The sequence below is a fragment of the Stegostoma tigrinum genome, chromosome 26, assembly GCF_030684315.1.
Source record: "Stegostoma tigrinum isolate sSteTig4 chromosome 26, sSteTig4.hap1, whole genome shotgun sequence".
In the NCBI taxonomy this organism is placed as follows: Eukaryota; Metazoa; Chordata; class Chondrichthyes; order Orectolobiformes; family Stegostomatidae; genus Stegostoma; species Stegostoma tigrinum.
Window position 1 is genome coordinate 44,951,949 of NC_081379.1, and position 20,705 is coordinate 44,972,653.

Consider the following 20,705-nt stretch of genomic DNA (forward strand, 5'->3'; position numbering starts at 1 on the left):
TATTTGTACTGCAGGCCATAATCAGTCCTGATCTCAAACACAAACATGTCACCTCCCGTACCAGATACAGTTCAACATTTGAGCGACAGAGACAACATTAAAACTACCAAAGACAAATCGTAACCTTGGGGAATTTAGAGATGATTCGGTCCCTGCTGACTGGTGGGGCATGCAAAACACCGTTGCTCATCTTTTCTCCACTCGATGTGAAATGCTTTCGATTACTTTCTTCCGCCTTAAACCAAAAGAGAGAGATTGGTAAGAGCAAGTAGCAATAGGTACACATGTAGTTCGCGCACAGAGGCAAAGCATTTTTGGCAGGATGATGCACCAATCCCCGCCTCTCAGCATGGGAGGGGGAGGGGGTGCAACGGTAACGATTCCAGTTAACTTCTCACTGACCCGAAAGCATTAACTAAACAGGCAATACAATGCAAACATCAACACGAACTTACCAGCTCCCAGCACTGCCGCCTGTTGCAGTTTCTACGGCAACTGGCGTCTCGATCGCTTCGAACGTTGACGTCAGGAGGAGGGGCTTGTATCCAGAATACGTTTTGTCTGACTCTTATTGGATTCGAAATGTTAACTTTTTCACAGAGCTATCACACCTGCTGAGTTTTTCCAGCATTCTCTATGTTTGTTTCAGGTTTCCAGTAGCCACAGTATTTTGATTTTAGAAACACAGAATTTAAGTGCAGGAGATAACACGATGTGGAGCTGGATGAACACAGCAGGCCAAGCAGCATCATAGGAGCAGGAAAGCTGACGTTTCGACGAAATTCTCAGATTCTCCAGCATCGGTAGTTCCTACTATGTCTATATAAGTGCAGGATTAGTCCATTCGGCCCTTCGAGCCTGAACCACTATTCAAAATGATCATGACTGATCATGCAATCTCAGTATCCCATTACCATTTTTTTTCCATACCCCTTGATCCCTTTCGCCACAAGGACCACAACCAGTTCCTTCATGAATGTATCTAATGAACTGGCCCCAACAGCTTCTTGTGGGAGAGAATTCCACAAGTTCACAATTCTCTGAGTGAAGAAATTCTTTCTCATCTCAGTCCTGAACGGCTTACCCCCTATTCTTAGGCTGTGACCCCTAGTTCTGGACTTCCCCAACAGTGGGAACATTCTTTCTGCAACTAGCGTGTCCAATCCCATTAGGATTTTATATGTTTCTATGAGATCACCCATCACTTTTCAAAATTCCAGCAAGTACAAGTGAGTCAATTCAGCCTTTCTTCGTATGTCAGTGCTGCCACCCAGGAATCAGCCTGGTGTGCCTTTGCTGGTCTTCCTCAATAGCAAGAATGTACTTCCTCAGACTAGCAGACTACAACTACACACAATACTTAAGGCATGGCCTCACTAAGGCCCTATATAGTTGCTGCAGGACATCCTTACTCCACAGAGTCAAATCCTCTTGCTATTAAGCAAAGCATGCCATTAGCTTTCCTCATCGCCTGCTGCACCTGCATCTGTTCCACCATGTCACCCAGGTTTTGCTGCACCTTTACCTAAACTGCCACCATTCCGATAATAACCTGTCTTCCTGTTTTTGTAACCAAAGTGGATAAACTCACATTTATCCAAATTATATTTGCCCACTCAGCCAGATTGTCCAAGTCACACTACACCCTCTTAGCATCCTTCTTCCATAATACATTGCCACCTGGGTTAGTATCACCTGCAAATTTGGAGATATGGCATTCAATTTCTTCATCCAAATCATTAATGTATGTTATGAACAGCTGGGGTTCTAGCCCTGAACCTGGTGACACCCCAGTCATCACTGCCTGCCACACTGAAAAGGACCCATTTATTTCAACTCTCTGCTTCCTGTCTGCCAACCAGTTCTCTATCCATGTCAATACATTACCTCCAGTGCCTTGGGCTTTAATTTTCCTTACTAATCGCTCATGTGAAACCTTGTCAGAAGTCTTTTGAAAGTCCAGATACACAATATCTACTGATCTACCCTTGTCCACTCTACTGGTCACATCCTCAAAAATTTCCATAACATTCATCAATCATGATTTCCCTTTCGTGAATCCATGCCAGCTCGGACCAATTCTGCCAGCGCTTTCCAATTGCCTAGTTATTACAATCCTTAATAACTGATGCCAGCATTTTCTCAACCACCAATGTCAGGCTAACTGGTCTATAATTCCCCATTTTCTCTCTCCCTCTATTTTTAAAGAATGGGGTTACATTAGCTACCCTCCAGTCCATTGGAACTCTTCCAGGATCAAGAGAATGGTGAAGAATGATCACCAATGCGTCCCCTATTTCCAGGGCCACTTCCTAAATTGCTATGGAATTTTCTTAACTCTTCACCGCCATGTTCTCAAACTTATCCCATTTGGAGTCTGTAGTATTGAATAATTGTTTTACAAATGAAGTCAGATACTCAGCTTCACACATTTTGAATAATTACCCAATTGTCTTGCAGTGTCTCTGTAGAAAGATTGCACTCATAACCACATTGGTAAATGTGATGTTTGGACCACAAAGTTGGCACACTCCATGATTTGGCGTGATTGCATCAGTTTAATTTCAAGGCAGTGGGGTACATTGGATAGCTCTTTCAAAGACATGATTGGCCAGCGTGTCTTCTATTGTTCTGTAGGATTCTACATTTAATCGCTTCATTGCTGATGCATAGCGCCAACAGTACACAGCACCTGCATGAAGTACAGCACAGACTCACCAAGGATCCTTTTGACAGCAATATTTAAACCTGCTGCCTTTACCACCGAGAAGGAGAAGGGCAGCAGTTGCATTTGAACTCCACAACATGCAAGTTTCCCTCCAGGTGACACTCCATCCTGACTTTGGAACTGTATCACCGTTCCTTCACTGTCACTGGGTAAAAATCCTAGAACTCTCTCACTAACAGTATCATGGGTGACCCTGTACCACATGGACTGCAGTGATTCAAGGAGACCTTTCACCACCACATCCTCAAGGGGAATATAGGGTTAAGCAAGAAATGCTGAGACAAGAGGAAAGATATAGCGCTAGGCTGAAATTGATTCATCAATATAGAACAATCTTGTGTTGGCAGGTTAATTAACTTACAGGAAATGGGTAGGGGTTCCCATAAACGAGTAGGCTGTGAAGTGACAACCACATCAATTGAGTTGTCTGTTTCTGTGCTGTATGACTCAATGACTCCAAGTCGAACTAACACCATATTTAATGGTCTGCCAGTGCTCCCTAAGTATAGAAACTGCTGTTTTTGAAGCCTTGGAACTAGGTACAATCTTGCCCATGAGAGAAGTCCCAATGCTGACTCAAGCAGGTTTTCTGAAAGGCCTGAAGAGTGAGGCATGTGTACATATAACAGAAGTAGGTCCTGGCTGACCTGTGGTTCAGTGATGACTCCCTCCAGGTTCTCCTCCAAATTTCTTAGGAATGGTTGGCGGTTCTCTTGCCCAGAGACATCAGCAGGAGACTTCTCTGTCTAACAAAGTATGCCTCTGGCAATGAGGAAACAGTCTCTAATTTCACATCAAACCATGAGGCAAAAGGGTTAGCTGCAACTGAGGAGCAGCACCTTGTACGACAGCATACAAATATATTAGGAAAAACCGCCAACTCATTTTGGGTTCATATTTGGCCATACTGTAATGAATCATAGTATAAGAGAGGCCCTTTGGCTCATCAAATCTATACCACCAAAAATAATCTATCTACTCTAGTCCCACTTTCCTGTACTGGACCCACAGCTTTGAATGTTACGACATTTTAAGTGCTTACCCAAGTTCTAAAGATTGTGAGATTTCCTACCTCAGCCAACCTCCCAGGCAGTATTTCCCAGACTTCCACCACCATCTGGGTGAAAATGTTTTTTTCTCAAATCCTTTCTAAAACTCCTGTCTTTTACTTTAAAATTATGCCATCTTGTTATTGACCCTTTTACTAAGGGGAACAACTGCTTTCTATTCATCCTGTGCATGCCTCTCATAATTTTATATACCTCTATCAGATCCACTCTCTCAACCTTCTCAGCTTTAAAGAAAAACATCTGAGCTTATCCAGCGATAACTGGAACTGCAGATGCCAGAGAATCTGAGATAACAAAGCGTGGAGCTGGACGAACACAGCAGGCCAAGCAGCATCTTAGCAGCACAAACGCTAACGTTTTGGGCCTAGACCTTTCATCAGAAAAGGGGGAGGGGGAGAGGGTTCTGAAATAAATAGGGAGAGAGGGGGAAGCGGATCGAAGATGGATAGAGGAGAAGATAGGTGGAGAGGAGGCAGGTAAGTTAAAGGGGTGAGGATGGAGCCTGTAGAGGTGATTGTAGGTGGGGAAGTAGGGAGGGGATAGGTCAATCCGGGGAGGACGGACAGGTCAAGGGGGCGGGATGAGGTTAGTAGGTAGGAAATGGGGGTGCGGCTTGAGGTGGGAGGAGGAGATAGGTGACTGGAAGAACAAGTTAGGGAGGCGGGGACAAGGTGGGCTGGTTTTGGGATGCAGCAGGGGGAGGGAAGATTTTGAAACTTGTGAAATCCACATTGATCCAGTGGGCTGCAGGATTCCCAAGCAGAATATGAGTTGCTGTACCTGCAACCTTCGGGTGGCATTGTTGTGGCACTGCAGGAGGCCCAGGATGGACGTGTTGTCTAAGGAATGGGAAGGGAAGTTGAAATGGTTCGCGACTGGGAGGTGCAGTTGTTTATTGCAAACCGAGCATAGGTGTTCTGCAAAGCGGTCTTCAAGCCTCTGCTTGGTTTCCCCAATGTAGAGGAGGCCACAACGGGTACAGCGGATGCAGTACACCACAGTGGCAGATGTGCAGGTAACCATCTGCTTGATGTAGAGAGTTTTCTTGAGGACTGGGATGGGGGTGAGGGAGGAGGTATGGGGGCAAGTGTAGCACTTGCTGCGGTTGCAGGGGAAAGTGCCGGGTGTGGTGGGGTTGGAGGGGAATGTGGAGTGGACAAGGGAGTCCTGGAGAGTGGTCCCTCCGGAAAGCAGACAAGGGTGGGGATGGAAAAATATCTTTGGTGGGGGGGCTCGGATTGCAGATGGCGGAAGTGTCGCATCATCATCCCATCCCCTTGGCCTGTCCGTCCTCCCTGAGCTGACCTATCTCCTCCCTACCTCCCCACCTACACTCACCTCTACTGGCTCCATCCCCGCCTCTTTAACTTGTGTGTCTCCTCTCCACCTATCTTCTCCTCTATCCATCTTCAATCCGCCTCCCCCTCTTTCCCTATTTATTTCGGAACCCTCTACCCCCCCAACTTTGCTGATGAAAGGTCTAGGCCTGAAACATCAGCTTTTGTGCTCTTAAGATGCTGCTTGGCCTGCTGTGTTCATCCAGCTCCACACTTTGTTATCTGAGCTTATCCAGCCTCGTTTCATAGCTTAAATGCTCCATCCCAGGAATTTTGCTGAATCTCCTCCGCACCCACAAGAGCAATCACATCCTTTCGACAAAGTGGTGACCAGAACTACGCAGAGTATTCCAGCTGTGACTTCACCAAAGTTCTACATAGTTCCAACATAACCTTTCTGCTCTTACATGCCTTGACTAATTAAGTCAAGTATTCCTTATACATTTTAAGTACCCTATTAACCTATCCTGCTACCCTTCTTGTAAAATGGAACCATATCAGCCATCCTCCAGTCTTCTGGAACCTTCACTGTGGCCAGAGATTATTTGAAAATTTGGGTTAGGGCCACTGTAACTTCCTCACTCCTCTCCCACAGTATCCAGGCTTGGAAATTATCCATCTTTAAGTTTGCCAAAACCTTCAATATCACCTCGATTCTCATATTAATCTGCATAAGAACTTCGCAGTCCATCTTCTCACGTTTCATACATGCACCCCCCTTCTCTCAAGTAAAGACAGATATGAAGTAAGCATTTAACACTCTACTAACGTGGTTGTTGACATACTCTCCGAGCTGGTGGGTTTAGCTGCAAACATTTCACCACCCTGCACGTTTAAGTTATTAGTAAAGGTGTGCTATGTTCTGCTTTCATTTCCTTTCATTACTTGTGGTCTTCTGGAACAGGAGTACCAGAGCTCAGAGGGACCATACTGCAAGTCACTGCTTGCCATGACAAACACGAGGGTATCACCGGACAAGGCTGGCAGGGCATTAAATAAAGGAAGGAGCAACAGTGCAGCAGGAGATTGTGGTGAGAGAATCTTGGACACCTAGGAATGCCTGTGAGGATCATGAATAGTACAGAGCATACATCTGCAGTATGCAGAACGGGGGTCACAAACCACCCTTCCTTAAAGAGTCTTTTTATGATTTATTAGATTCCTTTGATGTTAGCCACCATTCTGTGCTCATTTTCCCTCCTTGCCCCTCTGATTGTTTTTTCAGATCTCCTATGTACTTTCTGTCTTAAAGCTATGCAGATATCAGTGAACTTCTTTCTAGGCATTGAAGGAAGTGTCATTCATTCAGCACAGACAGACTTAGCCAATGGCTGACTCAACTTTACTCTACAATGCAATACATAACTGATTAACTTCATAACTGATCAACTTCAAACAAATTACTAACTTCAGGAAAAATGGAAAACACAAGTGAATTGTTCAGGATGAATGAGGACAAAAATGTTGCAAATAAAGTACTGAAGCCAGGCAAACATGTAGCACAGTAGCAAGTTATTTGTTACTACCTTCGAATGAATTTATTGAATAGTTTTGTTGCATTTAAAAATTGTAATCAATGTGACCAGCAACGTGACTAAATTTTTGTCAAATATGGCGAAACAAAAGAGATTTTACCTCTTAAAAGTAAGTTAGAATCATAAATTGCTTAAAAGGCCAGAATGAATTGCATACTTGCACCTTTGAGGTCTTTTAGATTGCTTTGAGTAGAGCTACATTGCCAGCAGATGCTGCCTGTGTCATTCATTTCAGACTGCTTATTGCACTTTGTGTAACCACATTGATAATTGCAAAATCAAACTGAGAACATAAAATACTCATTTACCTTATTTTACTCACTCCACAATATTTAAGGATAGGTTTATTTGTATTAGAGGCAGTGCAATTAAGGTTCACTAGATTAGTGAATAATTTCAGACTTTCCCACATGTTACCTTTATCTACCCTACCAGTTACAATTTGCAAGAGTAGGAAAATGTAGCCATGCAAATTGAAAGGATTTGACAGCATTGCGAGGTAACTATTCTGACAATCATAATGACAGTGGGACAGAGTATACAGGCATTTAAAAAACAGCAAATAAAGACAAAAGGAGAACAACAGGTAGAATGGCAAAATTCATGGCTCTTTCCTTGAAGACGTGTTGTAATCGTAAGAAAATAAATGAATTAAAGACATAAATAGATGTCAATCTTATAACTATTAAGCAGACGTGTTACAAGGAGATCAAAGCTGGGAACTGAACATGAGTATATGACCTTTTGAAAGGACAGCAGGAAGAGAAAGATGGCAGAGTATTTTTATTGGTAGCTTCATGTAGTGTTAGCCATAGTTTGGATGGAATATGACATTAAAAAAGGGACCTAAGCAAATGGCCTTTTCAGCCATTTGTGCAATTTCTGCGGGTGTTTTCCCAAACCCTTTTCAAAGGTATGGGGGAGATATACAGAGGGCTGAGTGATGTGGGCTATGATGAGGTTTGTGACAGAATCACACAAAAAGTCTAGCAAGGCCAACCAAGCAGTAAGATGAGTTTTTTTTGCTAGGCAGTAAGAGTTGCCAACTATGAGTGTCTATAATTTGTTAAGTGCCTTATTAATGCTGCAACTTGCTTTGTTAATATTCAGCTTTCCATCCTACCAAACTGCTACATATCAAGAATTCTTAACATGGAAGTCAGGGTGCATAACTGGTGATGTCAGTTCTCCGCTGCTGCAACCACCCTCCATGTTGCTCAGCACCAAACTGCACTGTAGTGCATGATTTATGGCCACCAGCCACACACATGCATCCCTCATGCACTGACATTGGTGAATACCATCTGCCAACCCCACTCAATCATCATGGCACATCTCCAATCCACTTGCAGGCTGCTTAGGAAGCACAGACTTGCATTGTATGCACATTTGCAACTAGTATTGAAAGCTCCTGCAAGGAAGTATTAAGCAAAAGGACAGGCATCACATCACGGATTGAACCAGACTGTATCTCAAGTCTGCTCACTTGCTTCTCTCAGTGTTTTCTCTCTTAGAGCCTACCAAAATGTTTGCAGCATCCATATTTTACCTTGCCTGTTAAGGTCTTGGTGCTTCAGCCAGAATGAAAGGCTATCAGTACTGCTTTACTGACGTGCTGTAGAAGCAAAAGCATTCATAGAAGTGGGAAGAAAGGGCAGTGATGGGGGAAACTCAAGGTTGGACAGGAGGCTGGACAGCACTGGAGAGCACAGTAGGATCTGGGAGGGGGAGTCACTGGCAGTGGCAACCACCTCAGCCTTCATAGGACAGCACAGAGGACCAGAGTGGGCATCAATAAGATGTAATATTGGGGCATGGAGCAGGGAGGTCAGTTGAAGGTGAATTTCAATGCAGTAGGTTTCTACTTGTGCTGAGGTGGAGCATTAGATTGGGAGGGAATGGGATCATTTGCCACTTGTTACATAGGTGTATAATAACATCTCTGAACTGGTTTCGAAGGTCTAAAGAAAATATCAGCTTCAACAAAAATATCCAGTGGCGTCCTTACATTGGGATGACTGACCTCCACAAACCAAAACAATCTTCCTTTATGCTAGGAATGACTCCAACCAGTGGAGAGTTTTGACTCTAGTTTTGCTTAGGTTCTTTGATGCTACACTTCGTCAAATGTAGTCCAGATGTCAAACTTGACCTGTTCTCATTGCTGAACTTGGAAACTCAGGTGGGTTCAGCATTCATTAGGTCTGTGGGTGAACTGTAGAAGTGAGTCATACTTGTTGTTGCTGCAAAATTACATGTAACTTTAAATTTTCTTGCCTCATGTCCATTCTTCCACAAGGGTCATCACTGCCAGTCCATCCAATACGAATTACATTTCTTCTTCTTGTGCACATCAACAGTTATTTGTTTTGAGAAATATCACTTACTTTGATAAATTTAATTAAATTTAGGTTATGATCATTATTTCTCACTTTAACTGGGCCACTTGTTACAATGCACACAAAAATTCCTGGTAATTTTACACATTTATTATATATACTTGTTATTTATTATATATACTTGGTGAACGCTGTGCAAAGGCCAAATCAATTTCTAGTTTATTTACAACTAAAAATAATTCAGAGCAGCAAATTCTCAAAGGGAAGACAGTATATTGCCCTGCAATTTGATTGATTATTTAAAGAAACTCAATAATATTTCATGTTATTTTTCTTAAGCTCTTAAAATGGCAATCTCTGATAAGAACTGCTCTGAGTTAGAAAGAGAATTTTACGCCAGATAATTGAAATGTTAATAGTCTTTACACATCTGAAGATAACAAAATATTCAATGATAACTGCTGGATTTTTCATTTAAATGATCTGCCAAATAATCAGCAATTACTATTTTGTCTAACACTGCAATCAACATTTTAATCACGTGCTTCCATTAAGGCGTTTTTTTTCTTAGGAACTCATCTAATTTGAAGATATCCTTAGTACACGGCTGTACTCTTAGTGAAGAGAATCACTCTCTTTCAAAACTTTAATTATTTAACCATATTAAATACCTAGGAAAGAAACTGATTAACTCCCACAAATTAGTATGGAGATCACTGCAAGTATTTACCTGCACTTGCAGGATGCAATGGACACAATGTTGACTGAGGCTTTACATGTTTGTTCTGTGCAGTAGCATCTCAGTTTCACTTAATGCTTCCGAAAGGTAGTCTGTGGTAGTGGAAAGGGAAATGAATTTTGGCTGTAAGTCATGGTGGATATCATTTCAAAATTGAATTTCTTTGAACACTATCTGAACATGGAAAACCAATGTTTTCAAACAAAGTACTCAAGATCTTGAGAAAGAAGTAGAGAGATGTCCTGTACGACAGGTACGGAAAGTAACAGCACAGAATAGCCACCAAACAGGTTACTATGTATAAGATAACAAGGTGTAGAGCTGGATGAACACAGTAGGCCAAGCAGCGCCGGAGGAGCAGGAAGACCGACATTTAGGGCCTAGACCCTTCTTCAGAAATATATTTTGCTAAGATTAGATACAGCATAATTCCTGTCAGAAAGGCACGTGTGCACTGCAGATCCCATTTTTGGTTGGTCGAGTTGGGTAGCATGTAAATATGCATGCCAGGTCTGGGTGACTTGCCCTAAAATTCCATTTTTATCATGAATTTCTTTGAATACCAACTTGAATATTTTAGTTATCCAAAATGGTCAAGTCTGCTGCCTTGTCCTTCTTGGTGGTAGAGGTCACTGAAGGTGATGTCAGAAGCTAGCTGAGTTCTGCATTGCACTGGAAGTGCATTACCAGTGATGCAGGGAATGAATGTTTAAACTCGTAGATGGACTGGTGATCAAACTTGCTGCTTTGTCTTGGATGGTACTAAGCTTCCCAAGTGGATTTTGAACCATACTCGTTGGGGCAAATGCACAGTATTCCATCACATGACTTTTGCCTTATGGATGGTGGACGGGCTTTGGGGAGTCACAAGGTGAGCTGTTCCCCACAGAATTTCCAGGCTTTGCACCTGCTCTTGTAGCCGCTGTGTACATGACTATTTCAGTCCAGTTTCTGGTGAATGGTGATCCCCAGGAGGTTGATGTTGGGGACTCAGATATGGCAATGTTTTTGAACATAAAGGGAAAGTGGTTTGACTCTTCCTTGTTGGAGACTGTTATGGACATATTATAAATTTTAAAATAAAAGGTCTCCTCAGGGATATTGCCAAAATGTAATTTCTGCTTTTCTATTTTGATGAAAGAAGGTTAATCGTGTTTGGAGAGCACAATTACAGGTTAGTTGGCTGTTTTTTCTAGACCAAAGCCTTTTCCTTTGTTGTCCAGTGCTTTGGATTTTGTCAGTCAATGTTACATGAACCAGTGCTGACCCCAAACTGATTGCTATTTCTATATTGTAAGGATAAAACACAGCCAGGTTCAGAACTGTGGAGACATGTGACCAAACCTTTCTGCTGAAGGGTGAGGGTGTACAAGTTACCATCGAGACATATGGTTTCTTTGTAGATAAACTGTCTATGGCTCATCCCAGAGGTTAAGTGAAAAGTCATTTACACTTCTTATGGAATGGGCTAACTTACAATTGTCGTGTCAAGGTATTTTCTCTGGCAGACATTTTGTGACAGTTTATAACATAATAGCTAGTATCACACTCTCATCAGGAGGTACATAAGGCATTGATTGTCTATCTGATTATGATTTTGAAAAGTTTCTGGAAGGTTACTGCCAATTCTTGTCATGTGATTATGGCAGCCAACTTTGTTGGGCTGTTTAATGTGCTTTTCTCAAACATTCATTGAACATAGATATAGGTGTTTATTAAATTTGGTTTCTAATCTGTTTATGAGAGATGATCAATACCTGATACCTGTCTGCTATGAGTGATACTTGCTACTTGCCGTGCACTTGGCCAAAGAATTCTTCAGCATTTGAAGTGCTGTAAATGATACCATAAACAGTGCAATTATTACAGAATATCCACACTTTTTACTTTATGATACAGAAAAGGTCTTGGAGATCCATTACCTTTTCATCCTCAATGTTTCTCCAACACCTCTTCTCTGTTAATGTTAATTATCTTGTGTTTCTTATTCTTGTTTTCCCCTTGGTTACCCTCAATTGCTGGTACTTAATTTGCAGTTCTTCTGTGAAGACAGACACAAAGGGCACTTGGAGATTAGAATGCAGGCAGATGGTTCTGTAAAACTAGGGTGCCATACCATTGGAGACATACCTTCCAACTTGTACCACCACCATTTTACATACAACAAAAAAGATGGCGTGAGAGTCATTTCTGCCCAATTTGCAGCCTGGCAAGTTAAGACCCTGCAGACTGCTAGTCAGTGAAAAGCGAGGTATGTTTTTTTGACCTTCAATGCCAATTGGAGACTTGTGTCTTTTCTTGATAACTTATAGCTGTTGTGCCAATTTAAAAATGGTGATGTCCAGGGAATTTAGGCTAACCTTGTCTGTCATAGCTTTAAGTTTAATGATGAGTCAGTATTTTCTGATGAATTCTTCTGATTCTGTCAGTTCAAATATCCCATATGTCAACACAAATACAGAAGGCAATCTTAATGTCTGCCTACACTCATGTAATGAATGAGCAAGTGAGATTGAAAATTTCACCCCTAAAAATGAAAAATAGCCCTCAGACCTTTGAATACAGGCATGGAGGACATTATGTTGAGGATAAACAGTGAGGCCTTTTCTGCGGTATTGTATCCACTTCTGCTTGCCCTGTTATAGGAAGGATATTATTAAGCTGGAGTGAGTTCAGAGGAAATTTACGAGGATGTTGCTGGGAATGGAGGGTTTGAGTTATAAAGAGAGGTTGGATAGGCTTTGTCTTTTCTGACTGGAACTGAGGAGGTTGAGAGGTGATCTGATTTTAAAAATAATGAGGCACATATATAAGGTGAATGGAGGTATCTTTTCCCTAGGGTGGGGAATTTCAAGACTAGGGGCATATTTTTAAGGTGAGCAAAGAAAATTTTTAAAAAGACCCTACAGGCAACTGTTTTACACAGAGAGTGGTTTGTGTGTGGAATGAACTTCCACAGGAAGTGGTGGATGCGAGTGCAGTTACAATGTTTAGAAGGCATTTGGATAAGTATATGAATAAGAAATATTTGAAGGGATGTGGCAAAACACAGGTGGCGGGGGGTGCTAGTTCAGTTTAGGATTATGGTTGACATGGACTGGTTGGACTGAAGGGTCTGTTTCCGTGCTGTATGATTCCATGACTATTTACAGAGTGTGTTGTGGGCATCATTGATCATTTCTCTATAGAGAAATGATCAATGATGCCCACAACAGACTCTGTGAATACAACCAGGAGATTTTGCGCCAAAAAACTTTACTCACTAACAATTCCATGACTCTATAAACTTCAAGAAGAATTCACAAATATAAAAATAATTTGACTATGTTCTGCAAGAGCTCAAAAATTAATGCTTATTATCATTTTCACTCCTGGTCTATGTCCATCAGTGGTATTGTAGTGTAATAGTGGAAAGATAAGCATTTATCAGGAGTAATTGATGTCACATCAGGTTTAAAAATAAGTAAATGCTCAATGACATTTGTGACAAAGTCAAAGATGATTTGAATTGCAAGATGTGTCATATTCATGGAGATATATGTGTAATACTCAGATTAGATTAGACAGACCACCACCAGGGAACATCATGTTATTGAGCTGTGCCTGTTTCTAACAATGTAGATAACATCTGGCAGATTTGTTCCCAAAATCAACAATTTTCTGTGTGGGGAATCTGCAGCAAGAGCTGACGTGCAATTGGGTAACTGCTGTGTGACATTCTGAAAGAATGTCAGCTAGTTAAATAATGGTACCATTAAAAAAAAATCCTACGCATTGACAGACACATTAAATTAAATTAAATAGTACATTAGTGCTGAAGAAAACAGGAAAATATTAAATGAGTTATTCAGAAACACTTTACTCACAGTTCTGACCTTGTCTGCTAAAATTTATCAGTATTCCAGGGTCATTGTTCGACGGGTCTTCACAAAGCCCTCTTCCCTGTCTCCTCCATTCTTGCTTCCAAAAACAAGTTCAAGGAGTTCATGGTCAACTTTGTCTCTAATTCAGGCAATCAAGTCAATTGCCTCTACAGTTTTCCTTCTATCCCTGAGCCTACTGAACTAAATTTCTTCCAAAGTTTCAAACTCACTCCCTCCTCAATCCTGTCCTTGAACTCTCATTTTTTTCTGGTTTCTTTCTTGTCTCCCTTTTTGCCCTTCCAGGTCTCATCTTGTTTTAGCTACCTCCTACTTCATTGATCCTACTTGCACTAAAATAGTGAGCTCTGATATTAGCTGTAATGCTAACAATTTCTTCAGGTTTCAAACTTGCCATTTCCTCCTCCCACACTGTGTTATATAGAACAATACAGCGCAGAACAGGCCCTTCGGCCCTCGATGTTGCGCCAACCTGTGAACTAATCTAAGCCCCTCCTCCTATATTACCCGTCATTATCTATATGCTTATCCAAGGACTGTTTAAATGCCCCTAATGGGGCGTTCCACGCCCTTACCACTCTAAGTCAAGAACCTGCCTCTGACATCTGTCTTAAATCTATCACCACTCAATTTGCAGCTATGCCCCCTCGTACAAGCTGAAGTCATCATCCACGGAAAAAGGCTCTCACTGTCCACCCTATCTAATCCTCTGATCATCTTGTATGTCTCTATTAAATCCCCTCTTAGCCTCCTTCTCTCCAATGAGAACAGACCCAAGTCCCTCAGCCTTTCTTCATAGGTCTTGCGCTCCAAACCAGGCAACATCCTGGTAAATCTCCTCTGCACCTTTTCCGATGCTTCCACATCCTTCCTGTAATGGGGCAACCAGAACTGCACGCAATATTCCAAATGAGGCCACACTAGCGTTTTGTACAATTGCATCATGACATCACAGCTCTGGAACTCAATCCCTCTACCAATAAAACCTAATACACTGTAAGCTTTCTTAACAGCACTATCAACCTGGGTGGCAACTTTCAGGAATCTATGTACATGGACATCAAGATCCCTCTGCACATCTACACTACCAAGAATCTTTCCATTTACCCGGTATTCTGCCTTCCTATTATTCCTCCCAAAGTGAATCACCTCCAAACTTTCACCATTCTTCCCTCCCCAAAGTCCTTAAATATGTTGCCACCTCCCAAATCAGTGTCCATCATTCAGAGAATTCTGTTTGAATTCTATCCATTGAAATTCTGCTCCTGTCACTGTATTGAGATAGGTCTTTTCAAGGTCTCAAATGACATTCTGTGTGAGAAAAGTAAACTATCCCTCCTCATCTTTTCTGAAATGTATGCAGCCTTTGATGCAGCTTCCTTAAAGACGTCTGCACTGTTGTCCAGATGGATGGTACTGTATTTGTCTTATTTCATTTATATCTATTTAAATTATCAAGACAATCATTTCTAAATACTTCTCTTCTGATTTCCACACTATTACATCTGATGTCTCCTAAGATCTCCCCCTCACCCCTTCCTAGCTCTCATCCAAATGCCATCCCTTATCAACATAGTGTTAATTTCTATTTGTACATTAACACCACTCAGCTCTAGTTCAACAGCAACTCTTTTCCTGCCTCAATTGTCTCTAAATCATCAGACTGCTTGGCCAACATCCTATGTGGATAAGCAGAAATTTTCTCCAATTAAATATTGGGAAGACATAAGCTGTTGTCTTCAGTGCCCACCATTAACTTCTTCCATTTGCCTAGCAGCTGCCTTAAGGTAGAAAGAAACTGTTTTTAACCTGCTGTCATATTAGACCCAGTGATGAGTAAGCAACCCCAAACCACATGTATGCTAGTATGTGTGTCAAAATGATCCCATCATGGTAGAGTTTGATCCCATTCCAGCTGAGGTAGAGTTGGGGCCTTCATCCTCACCCAGTCCTGTGGGAAAGTCATGGCATAAGTTGTGGTTTGATGACTGTTTGAATAATCAAGAAGGCTACCTGGAGAAGATCATCTTCAAACTCCACTTTATTTCAGCTCATCAGTTGCTGAAATTCTCATCCAAGCTTTTCCTGCATTTCCATTCCACCTTTGCAAAGCATTACTATCCAGCGTCCCACATTTTACCCTCCATAAACTTGAGGTCATCCAAACCTCTGATGTCAACCCATCCATGCTGACCAGGTTTTCTAAACTGAACTAGTGCCATTTTCCTGCACTTGGCCCATATCTCTCTCAACATTCCTATTCACATGCCTGTCCAAATGTCTTTTATATGTTATAATTGTACGCGCCTCTACCACTTCCTCTGGCAGCTCGTTCTCATAGTTATTTTAACTTGGCATTGTAGCTTCGCTCTGTGGTATACAATCTGTCATTGTGGATCGATGCGTATCATTGTTGAAGATGTGTAGTTGTTGTCTGGCATGATAGCTTCAGCATCCAAGTTGTCATCTTGTATGGCAGCTGGTTGATGATAAGCATATCAGAAATGTCATATACTTCTTCATAGGATTTGACCATTGCTCATTACATTGGCATATGATTTGGGATGGACACAGTGATATCGTATCTTGCCACAAACTGATTTATGAAAATTTCAAACTCATATGCTTTGTAATGGTTCAAGTTGGAATAATTGTCTGCATATGCATTAATCATACTCTTGTATCATTTTCTCTCTTCTTTCCGACAGTGTGCAATGTTACTTGCCACTTGTCAGCCTAAGCCTGGATATTATCCAAATCCTGTTGCATTTGAACATGGACTGCTTCAGTATCTGAGTAGTTGCAATTTGGCGCTGAAGACTGTGCAATCATTGGTGAGCATCCTCACTTCTGATCTTATGATGGAGGGAAGGTCATTGGGTTGAAGAGACTAACCTGTGGAACTCTTGCAGAGACGTCCTGGAGCTGAGATGACTCATCTCCAACAGCCACAACCACCTAGCAGGTGGCATGATGGCTCAGTGGTTAGCACCGCTGCCTCACAGCAGCAGGGGCTCGGGTTTGATTCCAACCTTGGGTGATTGGCTGTGTAGAGTCTGCATTTTCTCCCCATGGCTGTGAGGATTTCCCACTGGTGCCCCAGTTTCCTCCACAGACCAAAGATGTGCAAGTTAGGTGGATAGGCCACGCTAAATTGCCTCATGGTCTCATCCAGGGATGTGCAGACTATGTGAGTTGGCCATGGTAAATGCCAGATTATGGGGATAGTATGGGAGCTGCGTCTGGGTGGGATGGTCTTTGGAGGGTTGGTGCAGACTCAATGGGCTAAATAGCCTCTTTCTGCACTGTAGAAAGAAATTCTATGTTCTTCCTGTGTGCCAGGTGTGACTCCAACAATTGGAGAGTTTTCTCCCTAATTCCCATGACTCTAATTTTGCTACGGCTCCTTGATGCTATACTCAGTTGAATGTGGCCTTGATGTCAATGGTTGTCACTTGCATCTCACTTCTGAAATTCACTTCTTTTGACCATTTTGAACCAATGCTGTACTGAGGTCAGGAGCTGAGTGGCCATGATGGAACTCAAACTGGGCATCACTGAGCAAGTTATTGCTGAGCAGGTGCTACTTGATAGCACTCTTGATGACACCTTTCGTCACTTATACTAATGATCTACAGTGGGCTGTTGCTGTGGTAATTGGCCAGTTTGGATTTGTTCTGCCTTTTATTGAGCAATTTTTCACATTGTCTCACAGTTTTATAAATCTACTAGAAGAGTTTGGTTAGGAGTGCGGCAAGTTCTGGAGCACATGTTTTCAGTACTATTGCCAGTATGCTGTCACGTCACAAAGCATTTACAGAATTCAATGCCTCCAACTGTTTCTTGATATCACATGGAGTGATTTGAATTGGCTGAGTTCTGGCATCTGTGACACTGGGGACCACTGGAAGAGGCTGAGATGGAGTATCAACCTGGCATTTTTGGCTGAAGGCTGCTGTAAATACTTCAGCCTAACATTTGCACTGATGTGTTGGTCTCTTCCATCACGCAGCAAGAGAGCATTTGGCGAGCCCTTTTCCTCTAGTGACCACTGCCATTCTCAAATGGATATGGCAGGACTGCAGAGTTTAGATCTGATCTGTTAGTTGTGGAATAGATTAGCTCTGTCTAATACTTATGCTGTTTGGCCTGTAAGTAATTCTGTTTGGTAGCTTCTTCAGGTTCACATCTCAATTTTAGGTATGCCTAGTGCTGTTTCTGGCATACTCTCCTACACTCTCCATTGAATTAGGGTTAACAAGCCTCACCAAAATCTACAGATGCACAATTGAAAGCATATTGTCTGCATAATGGCCTGTATGGCAGCTGCTCTGCTCAGGAGCTTAGGAAACTACAGAAGGTGGTGTGTACAGCCCAAACCATCATGGAAGCCAACCTTCCATCTATGGATTCGAATTACAAGCTTGCTGCCGCAGAAAGGCTGCCTGCATCATCAAAAACCCATCACACGCTGTTAATGATCTCCTACAATCTCTTCTGTCAGGCAGAAGATACAGAAGCCTGAACACACACACCAGCAGATTCAGGAACTGCTTCTTCCTGGATGTTTTTAGACTGATGAATGGACTCTCTTGCCTCCAATCATGGTGATCTTGCTAACGTTGATCTCGCTTTGCGCACGCTCTATTTAAATTTTTTTGATCTGTACACCCTTGCTCATTATGATCTGCCTGTACGGCTGATAAACAAAGCATTTCAGTACTTTGGTACATGTGACAATAAATCAATCAATTCACTGGTAATGATTAGATTCCCTACAGTGTGGAAACAGGCCCTTCAGCCCAACAAGTCCACTCTGCCCCCTTGAAGCATCCCACCCAGACCCTTCCCCCTATAATTCACACACACTCCTGAACGCTACGGGCAGTTTAGCATGGCCAATCCACCTAGCCTGCACATCTTTGGACTGTGGTAGGAAACTGGAGCACCCGGAGGAAACCCACGCAGACACAGGGAGAATGTGCAAACTCCACACAGACAGTTACCCGAGGCTGGAATCGAACCCGGGCCCTGGCGCTGTCAGGCTGCTGTGCTAACCACTGAGCCACCGTGCTGCCCACAATGTTTGAGATGGGCACATGCTGGGCCAAGAGGTTGCAGACTGTACTGGAGTATAATTCTGTTACAACTGATGGCCCACAGCACCACATGGATGCCATGTGTTGAGTTGCTAGATCTATTGCAGTCTGTCTGATTTAGCACAGTGATAGTGCCACACAACACGATGGGAGGTATCCTCAATGTTAAGGTAGGACTTCATCTCCACAGTAACTGTGCAGTGGTCACTCTTACCATTACTGTCATGGACAGATGCATCTTAGCAGGCAAATTGGTAGGGATGAGGTGAAGTATGATTTCCGTCTTGTCCGTTCCCTCACCACCTGTTACAGATCTGCTCCAGCAGTTATGTCCTTGAGGACTCAACCAGCTTGATGGGTAGTGTTGCTGCTGAGCCACTCTTGGTGATGGACATTGAATTCCACCTCACAAAGCATATTTTGTGCCTTTGCCGCCCTCAGTGCTTCCACCAAGTGTTATTCAACATGGAGGAAGTACTGATTCATCAATTAACGGATGACAGTACATAGTATTCAGCAGGAGGTTGATTTGCTTATATTTAACCTGAAGCCATGAGATTTCATGGTGTCCAGAGTCAACGTTGCCAAAGGCAAATTCCTCCTGACTGTGCATCAAGGTGCCACCATCTGTGTCGGTCTCTACTCCTGTTGGGACAGGATTCGATTCTTCCAGGGATGGCAATCATGTTGTCTGGGACATTGTCTGTTAGGTATGATTCCGTGAAGATTATTATGTCAGGCTGTTGTTTAATTAATCTGTGAAACAGCTCTCCATATAGTCATGAGGACTTTGTCGGGTAAACAGGGCTATTTCTGCCATTGTTTTTTCTGGTGCCTGGGTCAATATCAGGTGGTCCGCCAGTTTTCATTTCTTTGTTGAGAGTTCGTAGTGAATTGGTACAATGGGTGGCTTGCTGGGTCATTTCAGAGGGCAGTTAAGTATCAACCACATTGCTGCGTATCTGGAGTCAGATACAGGCCAGATCAGGTGTGGATGGCATATTTTCCTTCTCTGAAGGACATTATGAACCTATAGAGTTTTTCCAACGATTGACAATGGTTTCTTCGTCATCAGGAGATTCTTAATTCCCCATTTTGTTTTTTGAATTGAAATTCTACCACCTGTCATGGTGGGATTTAAATCTGGGTGCCCAGAGCATTGATTAATAGTCACTAGACTATTAATACCACTACAACACCAGTCTGTCATGTTTGCATTGGCGTTTCAAACGGATAATGTCTGTCAATTCATGGAATGTTGGATGTGTTGTAGGCAGTTAGCTTATCGTGTGTGGACAGCACAACATTGCGTCAGTTGACTGACTGCATCACATGTAAGAAGTGTAAAAGGATGATATTTGCACTAGTTCAAGTGTCAATTTTGGTATATAGTATATCACTTGGATGGAGGTAAAGGCTTCACTTTTCACTTTTACTGATGGACTCCACGTGGACTCCCATGTACTGACTGGGGTGAGCAGGTTAAGGTTGTGGTTACTGTTTGACTTTGTTGACATGTTTGTGTACATGTATGGAATGTTTGAATCTTTGGCATTGTACCTTGATTGGTTAGTCCTTCTTCACATGCTGCTGTGGAGCACTGTGCTGTACTTGGGGTTTCTCTGTAGAGTTAGGCTTTCTGTATACCTTTGTACTCTTATGGAAGAAAGCTCACAAATACCACAAAATGCTGTACACTATTTTGATGCATGAGACAAGCCACAACTCATGCAAGATTTTGATGTTCTAGTGACCCTGTTCATGGCTACAATAGATGTTCTAGAGGCCAACACTTGCATTTGCTGCTGTCCTGCTACATTCTCTTCAAAAATGTCACCTTCTCCTATTGGTGTCAATTGTGTAATCTGGTTTTGTCCAGAACTCATTTTCTGGAGAATTTGATGGCACTAACCAGTTTCTTAAGTCTTTCAGCTAAGTTGTCTTTTGTGAAACTATATTCTGTAGCGTTGTGACAAC

At 42.4% G+C, this 20,705-nt stretch overlaps 1 protein-coding gene across 8 annotated transcripts in view; it reads right to left on the minus strand.

Moving 5' to 3' along the window:
* Nucleotides 1-20,705, minus strand: part of rab36 (RAB36, member RAS oncogene family) — a 70,666-nt gene that overhangs the window by 48,432 nt on the left and 1,529 nt on the right. For 5 of the 8 annotated variants that reach the window (XM_059655142.1, XM_059655144.1, XM_059655143.1 and 2 more), the window contains exons 2-4: nucleotides 11,671-11,789; nucleotides 9,740-9,840; nucleotides 125-235 (exon numbers count right to left, since the gene is read on the minus strand). In XM_059655142.1, coding sequence (XP_059511125.1) covers nucleotides 125-190 — 66 coding nt within the window. In that variant the 5' untranslated portion in view covers nucleotides 191-235; nucleotides 9,740-9,840; nucleotides 11,671-11,789. Of the gene's footprint in view, nucleotides 1-124; nucleotides 236-455; nucleotides 513-9,739; nucleotides 9,841-11,670; nucleotides 11,790-13,623; nucleotides 13,699-20,705 lie in introns of those variants that run through there. The other 3 variants (XM_048555909.2, XM_048555908.2, XM_048555904.2) reach the window with 3 other exon arrangements.